This window comes from Lithobates pipiens, unplaced genomic scaffold (genome assembly GCF_037356315.1).
Source record: "Lithobates pipiens isolate NorthernLeopardFrog02 unplaced genomic scaffold, aLitPip1_a1.2 Scaffold_55, whole genome shotgun sequence".
In the NCBI taxonomy this organism is placed as follows: Eukaryota; Metazoa; Chordata; class Amphibia; order Anura; family Ranidae; genus Lithobates; species Lithobates pipiens.
This window is the reverse complement of record NW_027507877.1, coordinates 724,864-739,746: the sequence shown is the minus strand read 5'-3', so window position 1 is coordinate 739,746 and position 14,883 is coordinate 724,864. Positions and strand designations below refer to the sequence as shown.

Genomic DNA, 14,883 nt, shown 5'->3' with positions numbered 1-14,883 from the left:
TTACTGAACAGGTGAACAGTCGGTGTTCGACTCAAACACCAAGCTCATCCCTAGCCAACAGTATGCACAACACTTTACAATATAAAAGGGAGACAGTACAGTTACCATAAAAGAACATACAAGAGAGTTATGGGGGCCCTGCTCATTAGACCCTACAATCTTATAGGGACGGGCACGTGGTTCAAAAGGTAATACAGTTGGGGGGTGAGCTGATGGAAGAGTTAAAAGTTCAGTTGTTATGTGTAGGCATGATAAGATTCTCTGAAGAGATGAGATTCCAGGGATCGAGTAAAGGTGGCCAGAGTAGGAGATAGCTAGACAGACTGAGGTTGAGAGTTCCAGAGGATGGGCGAGGTTCTAGAGAAGTCCTGGAGGAAAGAGAGTTGGAGAGCATGGAGTCTTGGGAGGAGCAGAAAGGAAGGTTTGGGTGATATTTCGGGGCAGATTTGTGAATGGATTTGTATGTTGTTGTTAGTATTTTGGATTAAATTCACTGGGCAATCGGAAGCCAGTGTAGGGGTTGGAGGAGAGGGGAGGCAGTTACCGAGCTGTTGGTAAGGTAGAGGAGACTGACAGCAGCATTCATGATAGGTTGAAGAGGGAATAGCCTATGGGGAGGTAGACCTGTGAGAAGGGTATTGCAAGATTCAAGGCGAGAGATAACAAGGGAGTAAAGCGTAGCAAGGTGGTTTAATTAAAAGTGGCCAATTTTAGAGATATTACGGAGATGTTGTCTACAAGCTTTTGACAGCGATTGGATTTAGGACCGAAAGGAAAGATCAGAGTATAGGATTACACCGAGTACCCTGGCATGAGGGAAGGGTTAGTTGTATTATTGATCTTGATGGAAAAGTCAGGGGCATGAATTAAAGGGAATATTACCAGCTTGGCTTAAGAAGGATTAGGTTTTAGGAAGTGGTGTGACATCCATGTTGATGTGCCAGTTAGTAAGTTAGTAATGTGGGAGGAGAGTGAAAGAGTGAGGTGAGGAGTAGAGAGATAGATTTGGGTGTCATCAGTGTAGCGATGGTATTAGAAACTGTGGGAGGTTATTAAGTGACCAAGAGAAGGTGTACATAGGGGAGAGAAGGGGTTCAAAAACAGAGCCTTGGGGGACCCCAACAGAAAGAGGAAGTGGTAAGAGGAGACAGAGTTGTAGGTAACACTGAAGGAACGCCGTGATAGATAGGAGGAGAACCAGGAAAGAGGAGGATCTTGGAGACCAATAAAGTAGAGTTTATTGAGAATGAGCGGGTGGTCAACAGTATCCGAGGCTGCAGAGAGGTCCAGTAGTAACAATGCAGTGTCTTGGCCTAGGCTTACAAGGCCCAGGTCTAGGGTGGCACTTTGCGGGGGGGAGCAAAAAAGCCACCCCCACACCAAAAAAAAGCCCCACTTGATCTGTCCTCCTGAGTCCCGGCTCCCTCAGCTGCCTCCCGCACAAAATATACAGTCTCCAGTTTGCTGTGTTCACCATTCTGCACTTATTATTATGGGCAGTAAGGAGCAGTACAGGCCTGGGGGGGGGGGGGGGGAGTGGCTGGCATCCCCATAAAGTGGCTGGTGACTGGACAGACCGGCTGCACGTTGGTGGAGCCTAATGCACCGCCTACCCTCCTCCGTGCGGCATCCTTACATTGCATGTTCTCCTGGCCCGGGGCAAGGTCTGTCTGTTATAGGAGGAGATAGAGGGAAAGAGAGGAGGATGAGGGCAACCCCCAGGCAGCGGCGAGAGCAGCACTGCTGCAGGTACGATTAATAAGTTACTATTACTTTTGTAAATCATTTGACAAGCAGCCAATCAAATATAAATATGGATTGAATTAATATACAGGTCATTACGTAATGAAGTAATCGGTACCACAAACTCATTAAAGAGGAAGTAAACCCGGATGAGTTTACTTCCTCTTTCATTCCCTGCAAAGGCAAAGCATAATGGACTACTATGCATCGCATCGCATCGCATCGCATAGTAGCCCATTATGTGTCACTTACCTGACACAGGAGCCAGCGAAGTCGCCGCTGTCCCCTGTAGTCCGCCGCATCCATCTTGTTGGTGGCGTCTCGCAGCTTAGCCGCTGTCATTCGGCGAAGCCGCGATGACGTCACTCCCGCGCATGCGCACGGGAGTCGACACACGTGGCAGCTCCATTCTTGGAAATGCCGCGCTCAGTGCGCCTGCGCGCCGCTGTCTACGGCGCATGCGCCATAGACAGCGGTGCCCGTTTTTGGGCAAATATCTCCTAAACCATATAGGTTTAGGAGATATTTCTTGGACCTACAGGTAAGCCTTAATCTAAGGGTTTACAACCACTTTAAACAGTCCAGATTCAGTGAAAGTTGATGTACTGCAAACTTTGCCGTACAAAGGGGGTGAATTGCTTGCCACTCTCAACCCTTCCTGTTCTCACCACTGTCCCAACAGCCTCCTTCACTGAATGTAGACAGTTTAATTAGTTTGTATTGATTTCAGCATGCATGTGACAGGGACACTTTGCAGTACGTGAAATTTCACTGAAAGTGGACTTTTTGCATTGATTTCAGTATGTGCAAAGTGCTCCATGCATGCTGAAATCACTACAAACGCCTTAAAAAGTCCACATTCAGTGAAAATGAATATACTGCAATGTGCGCCCTGCTGAAACCAAACATAATTCAGATACACCAATAAGCTGTGATATTATGCAACTGATGAGGCTGCACAGATTGCCAGTGATGAGGTGGCACTCTTAAGCGCTGCACTGATAAAGCAGCAATGATAGGCTCCACTGGTGGCCCCTGATGGGGCTGCGCTGATTAGGCTGCACTGGTGGCCCCTGATGGGGCTGCGCTGATGAGGCTGCACTGATTGCCAGTGATGAGGTGGCACTCTTAAGCGCTGCACTGATAAAGCAGCAATGATAGGCTATACTGGTGGCCCCTGATGGGGCTGCACTGATTAGGCTGCACTGGTGGCCCCTGATGGAGCTGCGCTGATCAGGCTGCACTGGTGGCCAGTGATGAGGTGGCACTCTTAAGCTGCACTGATAAAGCAGCAATGATAGGCTCCACTGGTGGCCCCTGATGGGGCTGCGCTGCTTAGACTGCACTGGGGGGTCCCTGATAAGGCTGTACTGATGGCCGCTGATGAGGCCACACTGATAGGCACTGATATGCTGCACCGATGAGGCTGCACTTATACGGCAGCACTGATGGGCACCGATAGGCTGCACTGTTGGACACTAATTAGGCAGCACTGATGAGGCTGCACTTTTCATTATTTTATTTCATGATTACCATCTCTTAAAAAAATTAATACAACATTTGCAATTGTATACAAAACAACAAAATATACAAATAGGCACTTGGTATCCACTTTTAAGGTTCAGAGAGGAAGAGGTGGAGCTCTAAGGGGAAAAGGTGGAGCCTAAAGAGGAAGGGGTGTGGTTTACAGGTGACAGAGTGGGTATTGAACGGGAAGGGGTGGGTCATATTTAAATTAGAGGGTTTAGTCAGGCCTAGGGCAGCAGTAGTAAGAGTATGGAGTAGTGGCCATTGGTTTTAGTAGTTAGTAAATTATTATGGAGTCTTAGTAAGGCATTTTCTTCGGAGTGCAGCGAGCGAAAGGCAGACTGTGAGGGGTCAATACGTTTGTTTTCAGTGAGGTAGGACCTCAGAAGGTTGTAGACTAAGCTTTCTAGAATAAGCCATTTTTGAATATCAAAGATCTTTACCTTTCCATAGCTGTCCAGATCTCCATGCCATCATCTCTATACAAGTAGTTGGGAATGTCCTCCATTCCTCTCTCCTTTATATCATCAGGGAGACAAAGGCTGCTATAGGTCACCTTAGCCATTGCTTTCTTCAAAAGTACTGGGACCCCTCCTTTCCCAGTCACCAAAGCCTTGAGAGAAAATACAGAAAAAACAAAAATGTGTGTAAAAATATTGTCATGTAATGAAATCTAACAAGAGTGTGATGAAAAGGAGATGAGAAGGTCCACCACCATCAAGGCTATAGGAGTTCATTAAGAACTTTAATGGCAAAAAAAACCAAAAAAAAAAACGAATTGGCGAACTGACAACAACATATCTCTTCTGCAGTAAAGTAGCTCACCTACCTTTCAATCACTGTACATTTAGGTGCGTAGAATTTAGGCAGTGCCAAGCTGACTGCACTCCCACGCATGCATTGGTGTAACATCATCTCAGGCCCGGCCAATTAAAACAACCAGGATCGATACCCAGAGGCCGCCGGGCTGAAAATGTCTATGTCCAGCAGGGAGCTCCGGGACATCGCGGTGCTGGAGTATAGATGAGTATCGCTTTGTTTTAAAGAGGAAGTAAACCCTGATGAGTTTACTTCCTCTTTCATTCCCTGCAAAGGCAAAGCATAATGGACTACTATGCATCGCATCGCATCGCATAGTAGTCCATTATGTGTCACTTACCTGACACAGGAGCCAGCGAAGTCACCGCTGTCCCCTGTAGTCCGGCGCATCCATCTTCTCGGTGGGGTCTCGCCGCTCCGCCGCTATCATTCGGCAAAGCTGCGATGACGTCACTCCCGCGCATGCGCACGGGAGCCGACACGCGCGGCATCTCCGTCATTGAAGATGCCGCGCTCAGTGCACCTGTGCGCCGCTGTCTACGCCGCAGCAGTGCCTGTCTTCAGGCAAATATCTCCTAAACCGTGTAGGTTTAGGAGATATTTCTTGGACCTACAGGTAAACCTTAATCTAGCCTTACCTGTAGGTTAAAGTGTGTTGTAAGGGTTTACAACCACTTTAAGGAACTCATGGACCAGTACCAAGAGCAGCACTAAAACACAACATACTATAAGCCCTTGTACACACGGTCGGAGAATCCGTCGGAATGTGTCCTATCGGACCGTGTCGTCAGATAATCCGACTGTGTGTGGTCTGCATCGGACTGATTCCATCCGAATCTCCGTCGGACCCAATTTTCCAACATGTTGGAAATATTTCCCGACCAACTGGTTCGATCGGACATACTCCGATCATGTGTAGAGAATTTTGATCGGACCAAGTGCCACGCATGCTCAGATCAAATTCCTACATCAAAGCTATTGGCTACTAGCCTGAATGTAGTCCCATCGTAACGAAATTACGTCATCACGTTCTGAATGATCGGATTTTTCAACAACTTAGTCCGACCGTGTGTATGCAACAGTTTCGGACAAGATCCGACGGACAAAATCCGACGGATTTGGTTGTCGAAATCCCCGACCGTGTGTACAGGGGCTAACATTTGTTTTCCCAGTTTGTCTCTTTGGGGTTTGCTTTGTAGGAATACCTGGAGATTTTCACATAAATTCAGACTCAGATTTCTTTTCTTTTTTTTTGTTTACACGATCTGTTTGATTGCCATTGCTTTTTTTTTTTTTTTTATTAAATTGCATGTTCGGCCAAAACTTTTATTTTTTATTTTTTTTTGGATATAGTGGAGAAGGAGTAGACTCCCTGTCAATTTTTACTACTTTCTAAAGAATCAGTTGAAGGGATCTTTACACACAATAAATCCTTCTACGACTGCAGTAAAAACCCAATGGGGTTCTAATCCTTCCCAACTACCAAAAGGATTGGACTAGTCATAAGTCTGTTCTGTTTAAAAAAAAAAAAAAAAAATTGCCCTGCAGGTGTAGCACTTAGAGGGTTGAGCCAAATCGTTTAGCACAGACAGGGGTGCTTACAATGGACAATTTTTATTTATGTATGTAAAACAAGGGAAAAAAATAAAAAAATAAAGGGGAAAAAAATAATCTTATAATGTATTAGCTGGAGTTTTGCTTCAATTTGTTAGTCTAAATCTGCCAGTACATTTAAGCATTCCCCTCTCCCCAGACTGACAATGCTGCTGTCCAAAATGTGCCCCTTCATCCAGAGTGTAGACACTCTAAAAACTCAAATCTGAGGCAGAGAAATAAAAGCTCAAATGCCTGTAAAAGCAGATTTTTATTTATTTATTTATTTATTTATTTTGCTGCAATGTGAAAAAGCCCCAATAGAGGTGTGTTACTGGCCAGATCACCAGGTCAAAACACAGAGAAAAAAAAGCCCCCCAAAAAAATAAAAAAAATAAAAACAAACAACCACAAACAAATACAGCCACAACATCTGATTGGTAAAATGCAATATACCATATTATATCTTTTATACTGTATCTTTGGTTTTGGGTTTATTACCATTTTAAAGGGAGGGGAGGTACAAATAAGACCCTGGAAACTTGATTGGAAGTATGTTATGTGTAGCGGATGGAATTTTGGACAGAATATCACACGCATGTACATTTAGTTTTTGCCTCAGAACAGTTGGGGGTTCTGGGGGTTAATTATGTAGGTTGGCCTTGACACTGGTCTGGCCAGGCTATGTTTGGAAGTTCTGCCTGGTCATGTGAACGGTGAGGGGCACATGACAGGCCAGAACCAGGCCTGGTTGGACGTTTTGGGTATCAGCCTTCTCGGAACCAATCAGTGGGAGTGCCGGGCCCTGCTGGGGAGTCTGGGAGGGGGTACTTAAGAGGTGTGGGTCACGTGTTTAGTTAGAGGTGTTTGTGAGGCCTGTGTAGTCTGTTGTGGTTCCAAGACCGGGGTAGCCCCGTGAGGGGTCCCGGTCACGGGGTGTTCGACATCCCGCAACATGTTCCTGTCAGTGGTCCTTGATAGACCCGTCTGGTCTGGGGTAGGGAACCGTCTGTTCCCGAGTCTCGGAGCCGGCTGGTCCGAGGGGCAGTAACTGAGGGAGGATTCAAGGTGTCCGGGTGTGCTCTCAGGTTGGAGAGGCGCCACAGCTCATGGAAGTGACCGGGGGAGGACTCTTCCGAGGAGGGTCGGCAAGTGGCATCCTGAGAAGTGCCTGGTTACTGAGTTAGGAAGGACATTGACGAGTCCACACTTTTTTAGTGCCATTGAGGAGACAGAGAACATTCCAGGTATTGAGGAAAAGGTTCCTGTTCACTCTTATTTACAACTTGTACATGTTCATAGGATTGCTTCAAGTTTTGAGTCAACATGCTGACTGCCATGATCTCTGGCTAGAGATCTGTTCAGCCTTGAAGTACCCAGCTGCGAGTGGCTACTCTCTGGGTGGTATTAGAGACTTTGCTAGACCTGCAGTTCAAGATGCCCGAGTTCTTCACCCGTGCCCTCTGTTCCCACGAGAGAGACTGTGTTATTGGATGTTATTACTGCAAAATAAAACCTTTTAAATGTATATTTATTGAAAAAAAATTTTTTGTAAACAGTACAAAAACGTCATAAATACGGTACAGTAGTCAATAACATTGGTTAGACATAGTAGGGGCACCATATTGTAGGTTACAATTAGGTCAAGTGACAGGATACACCATGAAGCTGTATACAATGGTGATAGCATAACTGAAAAAGGAAGATAGAACGGGTCAAAACATTGAAAACCAGACGTGTGGGCAAGTACGGGTGTCTTTGGTCTGATACGATATAATGCAGTAAACAAGATATTAAATCTCCCTAAGGTTACTTAAGGAAGGGTTGGCACAAGGGGCAACAAAGGATTCTGGGTTGAACATGGAGGTATCCCATGGGTCCCATATCTTAAAAAATTTAGGCAAGGAATCATGAGCTATTGCTGTCAAATGTTCCATCCTACGCATGTGCGCAATGGACGAGACTACATGTGCTTGTGTGGGAGGTATGGGAGATAGCCAATGAGCTGGTATTACTCTCTTGGCAGCTAGGAGTATAAAAGCCATCAGTTTTTTAGCATATTTAGGGAGATCTAGGATCGGAAGGCCTAAAAGGTAATGTGTCGGGGTTAGTGGGATATCCCTTTTCAGTATTGATTGGAGAATGGATTGGACCATAGACCAAAAGGATGTGATACGTGGACAGTCCCAAAAGATATGAAGGTGTGTGCCGGTATCCTGTAGGCACCTCCAGCATAAACGAGACAGTGAGGGATCATACTTATGTAAAACTTCGGGGGTTCTATACCAAAACATTAGTACTTTTTAAGCAGTTTCTTTCTGTTCGACACATCTCAAAACTTTGGAGATGGAAGTCCAGATCTCCTGCTATTGAGGGAGAGAAATGGTAGCGGACAGGATTTTGGCCCACTTCCGCATATAAAGGTGAGAATCCAAAGTGGGAGGTAGTGAGTCATGAAGAATCCTGTAAATAGCGGATATGAGACCCTTCTGGTGTGAGCTCTGGGTGCACAGAATTTCAAAGGCGTTAGGTTTCTCTAGGCTCATGGCAGGAGATACGGAGCAAAAGTAGTGTTTAAATTGAAGGTAAGTGAAAATGGACCGTTGTGGAATGTCGAATTTGTCCTGTAAGTCTGGGAAAGATAAAATTTTGCGGGACACTGGGTGAACTAAGTGGCGAAGTTGGAAAATGCTTGCTTGAGTCCACGGGGTCATAGCCACTGTGGACAGACTGTTAGGTATGTCCGGGTTGTGGGTAACATTTAAAAGGGGTGGACAGGGGGAGGAGAGAGAGAATTTCTTTTGGCATTTTTTCCAAATATCCAGAGTAAATAGCATAGGGGCTAGGCAAATACGTCTGAGTTGTGATATAGAAGAGGATAAGTCAGACAATAGCATAGAACAAGGATGGACCGGGTCAGTAATGCTCATTTCTATCTCCGCCCATCGACTCGTCGCAGAAAAGGAGGACCAGGAGACCGTCGTAGATAGGTGAGTCGCGTAATAATATCGTATAATATCGGGAGCTCCCAGACCTCCGTGTGAGCGCGGTGCGAAGACAACCGTATGGGCAATTCTATGTGCTTTGTCTCCCCATATGAATTTAGTAAAGGCCCTCTGGATTTTGCGAAGCTGGGGCATGGGAAGGGCAACAGGCAAAGTTTCGAAAAGATACAAAAATTTAGGGAGTATCGCCATTTTGAGGACATTTATCCTACCTAAAAGGGATAGGGGACATTCCATCCATTTACGGAGTAGACTGTGCGTTTCTGAAATTAAAGAGAGAAAGTTAGCCTGGTATAGTGTGCGATAGGACGCTGTTAAATGAATGCCTAAATACTTGAGTGAGTCTGCGCGCCACTGGTAGGGAAAGGTGTTGCGTAAAGCGGTGAGGAGTGAGAGAGGGATGTGAATGGGGAGCGCTTCGGTTTTAGCTGTATTAACTTTGTATCCTGATATATTACCGAACGTTTCTAGGAGGGCATGGAGGCAGGGGAGTGAGGTGTGAGGTTTAGTTAAAGTAAGCAATATGTCGTCTGCAAACAAGGACAGCTTGTATTCTTTCCGTCTTAAAGAGACTCGCCTAATGTCCGAGTCTTCCCGAATGCGTGCTGCCAGGGGTTCAAGGCACAATATAAATAACAAGGGGGAAAGGGGGCAGCCCTGTCTAGTACCATTGCTATGTGTAAACGTTGGGGATCTGAAGGATGCCAATTGAACTTGTGAGGTGGGATGGGAATAGAGGGCTTGAAGGGCCGATACAAAGGAGCCTGAAAAACCGTAGCGTGCAAGTGTGGCAAACATGTAGGGCCACCCAAGCCTATCAAAAGCCTTTTGGGCATCTAGGCTGAGAATAAGAGCAGAGCAGGAGGTTTTATCGAGCATGTCAATTAGATCAATGGTACGTCTGGTGTTATCGCCCGCCCGTCTACCTAAAACGAAACCCACTTGATCGTTATGAACAAGGGAGGGGATTATGAAAGAAAGTCTGTTGGCTAGAATTTTTGTAAAGATTTTATAATCCGAGTTCAGTAGGGCAATGGGCCTGTAATTATCTGGCAGGGATGGGGGTTTGCCCGGTTTCGGAAGGACTGTAATATGAGCGTGTAAGAATTGCGAATGCGGAGTGACCCCTTTTTGTAAGGAGGAGTAGAGTTTTAATAAGTGGGGGCCGAGGATGGGAAGGAAAGTCTTATAATATTGATATGGTAGACCGTCAGGCCCAGGGGACTTATGTAAGGGCAGTTCCTTCACTACTGCTGCCAACTCTTCTTTCGAGACATCTGCATTAAGGGTGGCTACCTGTGACGGTGATAGTTTAGGCAACTTTAAAGGGGAGCAAAAAGAATCAAAAGCCTCTTGAGTGAATAAGTGTTTAGGGTCAAAGGCTAAACAGTTGTACAATTTGTCATAAAACGAGCCAAAAACTTTGGACATCGTCAAAGGACAATGGGTCGGGGAGCCGTCAGCCTGAAGGAGGAGTTCAGGATAAGATTGAAAAGGACGTGGTTTAAGCTTGTTTACTAGCATCCTGTGGGGTTTGTTAGCGAACTCATAAAATTTCTGCTTTGCCCAAATTAGGGCCTTAGAACATTTTTGCATATCTAGCGATTTCAAACGCTCACGGAGGGTTGTGACTGTGCGCAGACGGGTCACCGTAGGGGAAGCCAGAAGCAGATCTTCAGCTTTACGGAGCTGTAAGAGGGTGTCTTGCCTCTGGGCTGCCGAGTCCCGCTTTAAGCGGGCGCCGGCAGAGATACACGCACCTCTAAAAAACGCCTTGTGGGCTTCCCATAGGGTGGACACCTCCGCCACTGAGCCCTCATTCAGTTGAAAAAATTCCGATAAATTTTGGGACAGTTGAGCCTCGACAACGGGGTTGCAGAGGAGAAAGTCATTGAGTCTCCAATGACAGGTTCTCGGCATGGAGCAGGCAAGAGCCAAGTCAAGCTGAACCGAGGCATGATCTGACCACGTTATGGGGTTCAGCTTCGACGCCACCGCCGATGTCAATAAAGGTGCTGATATAAAAAGGTGGTCCAGTCTGGAGTACATCTTATGTGGGGGGGAGAAAAATGAAAATTGTCTGCTAGTGGGTTGTTTGATTCTCCATATGTCCAACAAATTATGGGTTCTAATCAGTTTACGAAATGTGGTGGACTGACGTTCCACTTTAGATGAGGTAGTGGAAGGAAAAAGCATCTGTCTGTCTCTCCTAGGAGACATGACCATGTTGAAATCCCCCCCCATGATCATGAAGGGTTGAGCGTATTTACCTAAGCTGTCCAATAAGTCAGAAAGAAATTGGATTTGGCCCGAGTTAGGAGCGTATACATTAATCACAGTAAGAGAGCGTGAGAGATATTCGCAGTCCAGGAGGATATATCTACCATGGGGATCTATAAACGAAGATTTTACCCTTAACGGGCAAGATTTCTTAATCAGGATTGCAACCCCTGCTTTGCCAGAGGGGTCAGAAGCCAAAAAAAGAATTCGGAAAGTGTTTAGCAGCAAATTTAAGAGAACCCCCAGGGCGGAAATGAGTCTCCTGGACCAGGACTATATCTGCAGCTGAAGATTTGAACTCTTTCAGAGCCAGCCAGCGCTTATGAATAGAGTTCAAGCCTTTAACATTATAAGTAAGAACCCTTAAAGCCATCTGTATGGATTGGCATTAATGCAATGTAAGCAGAACAAACATGTAGTAACCAAAAATACCCGTAAGAATTAACTAGGCAATATAAACCATGGTGTATCCTGTGGGATAAAAGCAGATGTATGCATATAACATCAACTGTAAGGAAAAAGGTTATACAATACCTTGAGCAATGTACCGTATATACTCGAGTATAAGCCGAGATTTTCAGCCTCTTTTTTGAGGCTGAAAGTGCCCCCTCGGCTTATACTCGAGTCGCCGCTGTCTGACTGCTCGATCAGCGTATCGAGCAGACAGACGGCGGACATTAATTTTCAAAAGCCGCGCCTCCTTCTCCGCCTCCGCCTGTGATAGGCGGAACACTGAATTTCCCAGCAGTCAGTGTTCCGCCTATCACGGACATCCGCTCATTCTCATACTACGGACGAGTATGAGAGGATGTCTGTGATAGGCGGAACACAGGCTGCTGGGAAATTGAGTGTTCCGCCTATCACAGGCGGAGGCGGAATTTTGAATTGTAGAATGGCCGCCGAGAAGAGTGGCGATCCATCGGCACGGGACGGAGGAGGCATGGCACGGAGGAGACACGGGACGGAGGAGGCACGGCACGGAGGAGACACGGGACGGAGGAGGCACGGCACGGGGGAGGCACGGCACGGGACGGAGGAGGCACGGCACGGGACGGAGGAGGCACGGCACGGGACGGAGGAGGCTCGGGACGACGGCGGCTCGGGACGGAGGCTTGGGACACAGGTAGGCTGGACACACACACAAGGCTGCACGGACACACACACACACACACACACACACACACACACACACACACACACACAGGGATGGATGGATGGATGGATGGATACACACACACACACACACACAGGGATGGATGGATGGATGGATGGATACACACACACACACACACACACACAGGGATGGATGGATGGATGGATGGATGGATACACACACACACACACACACACACACACACACACAGGGATGGATGGATGGATGGATACACACACAGGGATGGATGGATGGATGGACACACACACAGGGATGGATGGACGGACACACACACAGGGATGGACGGACACACAGGGATGGACAGCCATGTCTCACCCTCGGCTTATACACGAGTCAATAAGTTTTCCAGTTTTTTGGGGGTAAATTGGGGGCCTCGGCTTATACTCGGGTCGGCCTATACTCGAGTATATACGGTAGGTCAAAAACAGCAAATAGGCCAAAAAAAAGGCCTATAACAAGAAAAAAGAAAGAAAAAACCGGGGAAAGAGAGCCTGGGGGGTAAAAAACACCCAGAAGTCCACGGCCTAGGCCGCGGAACAAACGGAGGCACACAAGGGGTTCCATCTCATCTGGAGTGGCACCCCTCGCCACCTTCCGACAGCGCCTAAAGATAGCCAAAAAAAAAAAAAAAGACAATTCAACTTTACTCTAGTCCATAGGAGTAATGAAAAACCCATAATTACGGGCAAGGCTAACCCCAGAACAGGGGAAACATGGTGACATAGGGGCCGAAGTCAATCCCAACCAAGGTTTGGGAAATGGGTCCCTCTCAGGGAGGGTGTCTGGCAAATGGAGAGCGTTGGGGGGGGGTAGAAAAGTTCTTCTGTGACCTCTGCCGAGCGGGGGTCCAGAGCCGTCCTGGAATGGAGGTGGGTTTAGGCGTCACGGGAAGAGGAGTGGGGTCTTCATCTGGAATCGGTGGTAGACCAAGGCTGCGGATAAATGCTTCACTTTCCTGTAAGTCTCTCATGGAGTATTGGATTCCATCTTTTGAGGCGGATAGGCGGAAGGGGAAACCCCATCGGTATGGGAGTTGGTGATTCTGTAGGTGCGTAGTCACCGGTCGGAAGCTTCTGCATTTGGCAAGGGTGATCGGAGATAAGTCGCTGAAAATCTGTATCTTCGCCCCCTTAAACTCTAGGCGGGATTTGTTGCGGGTAGCCACTGTTAAAGCCTCCTTACTGTCATAGTAATGAAAGCGTACTATAATGTCTCTGGGGTTGGCACCCGTTGGGGGCTTGGGGGCCAAAGATCTGTGTGCCCTATCCAGTCTCCAGTCAATGTCCGGAATCCGGGGGGCCACCATATTGAACAAGCTGAGAAGATAAGGTCTAATCTCTCCCTCGCTAACGGTCTCGGGCACGCCTCTAAAACGTAGATTTTGACGGCGTTCCCTGTTCTCCAAGTCTTCTTGCTGGGATTGAAGCTGGGAGATTGATTGTTTCAGGCCAGCGTTATCATCTTCCAACACGTGAACGTATTGTATCAGATCATCAAACTTCGTTTCCAAGACATTGGTGCGTTCACCAATTTGGGCTATCTCTCCCCGTAGTTCGTGTGCAAGCTTTCCCATTTCTTTAGAGACGTTGCTGGTCAGATCTTGCAGTAGTACCTTAAGTTTGTCGTCAAGGACTTCTACCGTGACAGGGGCGGCCATTGTTTCTGGTGCGGTGTCCGAGGAAAGCTGAGAAGCATTTCGCGACCCCCCTTGAGAAGGCGTTTGTGCGGACAGGGTGGCTGTCAAGGTTGGGGAAGGGGATGTAGGTCTGCTCAGAAAGCGATCAAGTGTCTGTGAGGGTCGCAGGTCTGGAGATTGCGACTGAGTGGGATGTTTTGGCCCGTATTTCACCATGAGGCGTTTGGACTAGAAGTCAGACAATTGTGCTGTCCCCCCGTTGTAAAGATGCTGGTTATGCGTAGTAGGGGGAGTAGGAAGGCGGCTTAGGGCGACATATAACAGTTACATGGCGTTCATCCTATGGGACCAAAGGTGCGGCCCCCACAGCAGAGAATGAAGCACATGAGGTAGATGGACCACACGGGTATAGAGGGTAACGTGGGGTCCCTAAATGAGGAAGAGGATTCCAGGGGGTAGAACGCGCTGGCGAAGTGGAGGGATCAGGGAAGGAGGTAGGAGCAGGGCTCACTAAAAAAGTCTCGGGAGTCCCAACATGGCCGCCAGATAGGCCAGAGCCTCAGTATGCAGCTGGGGGTAGAGGTAGGGGGAGAGGTAGGGGGAGAGGCAGAGGGCTGTGGTCCTGCCTGTGTGCTCAGAGTGCAGAGTCAGGCCAGCGGGGGTAACTGGAACAATAAACTCCCAGGGCTTCTCCTCACCTTAGGCCCTGGGTGTAGCAAGATGGCCGCCGGAGCTCACCAGGAGCCTGAAGATCTACTGCTCCTTGACACCTTCTGAGAGGCCGCTGTAGGCGCTGCGCCGGCGGTGCACTCAGCCTCCGATTTGCGCGGTGGTCTTGCGGTGGGCAGATGTGTCTACCTGCTCGATGGAGCCCGAATCCTGCAGGATCCGTCGGAGGAGGTAGGCCGCAAGATGGCGGCGACGAGACTCCTAACGTGGCGCCGGCCGTGTGCTAGGCCGCGGATGGCGAGAGCGCCGATCAAATAAAACCTTTTAAAAAGGACTTTATCTGTATCAGCATTCAAGTCGTTGGGTATCAACCCTGGGAACCCCTAGACGCAGAAGAGCAGGCCAAGAGAAGGTAACCGGTAAGCCCAACAAGTCAA

The 14,883-nt window shown here is 47.7% G+C and overlaps 1 protein-coding gene across 1 annotated transcript in view; it reads right to left on the bottom strand.

Annotated features, from left to right (window-relative positions):
* LOC143957706 (hydroperoxide isomerase ALOXE3-like) overlaps nt 1-14,883 on the bottom strand; it is a 261,902-nt gene that overhangs the window by 59,668 nt on the left and 187,351 nt on the right. The window contains exon 11 of the mRNA XM_077467399.1: nt 3,714-3,883. Coding sequence (XP_077323525.1) covers nt 3,714-3,883 — 170 coding nt within the window. The remainder of the gene's footprint in view (nt 1-3,713; nt 3,884-14,883) is intronic.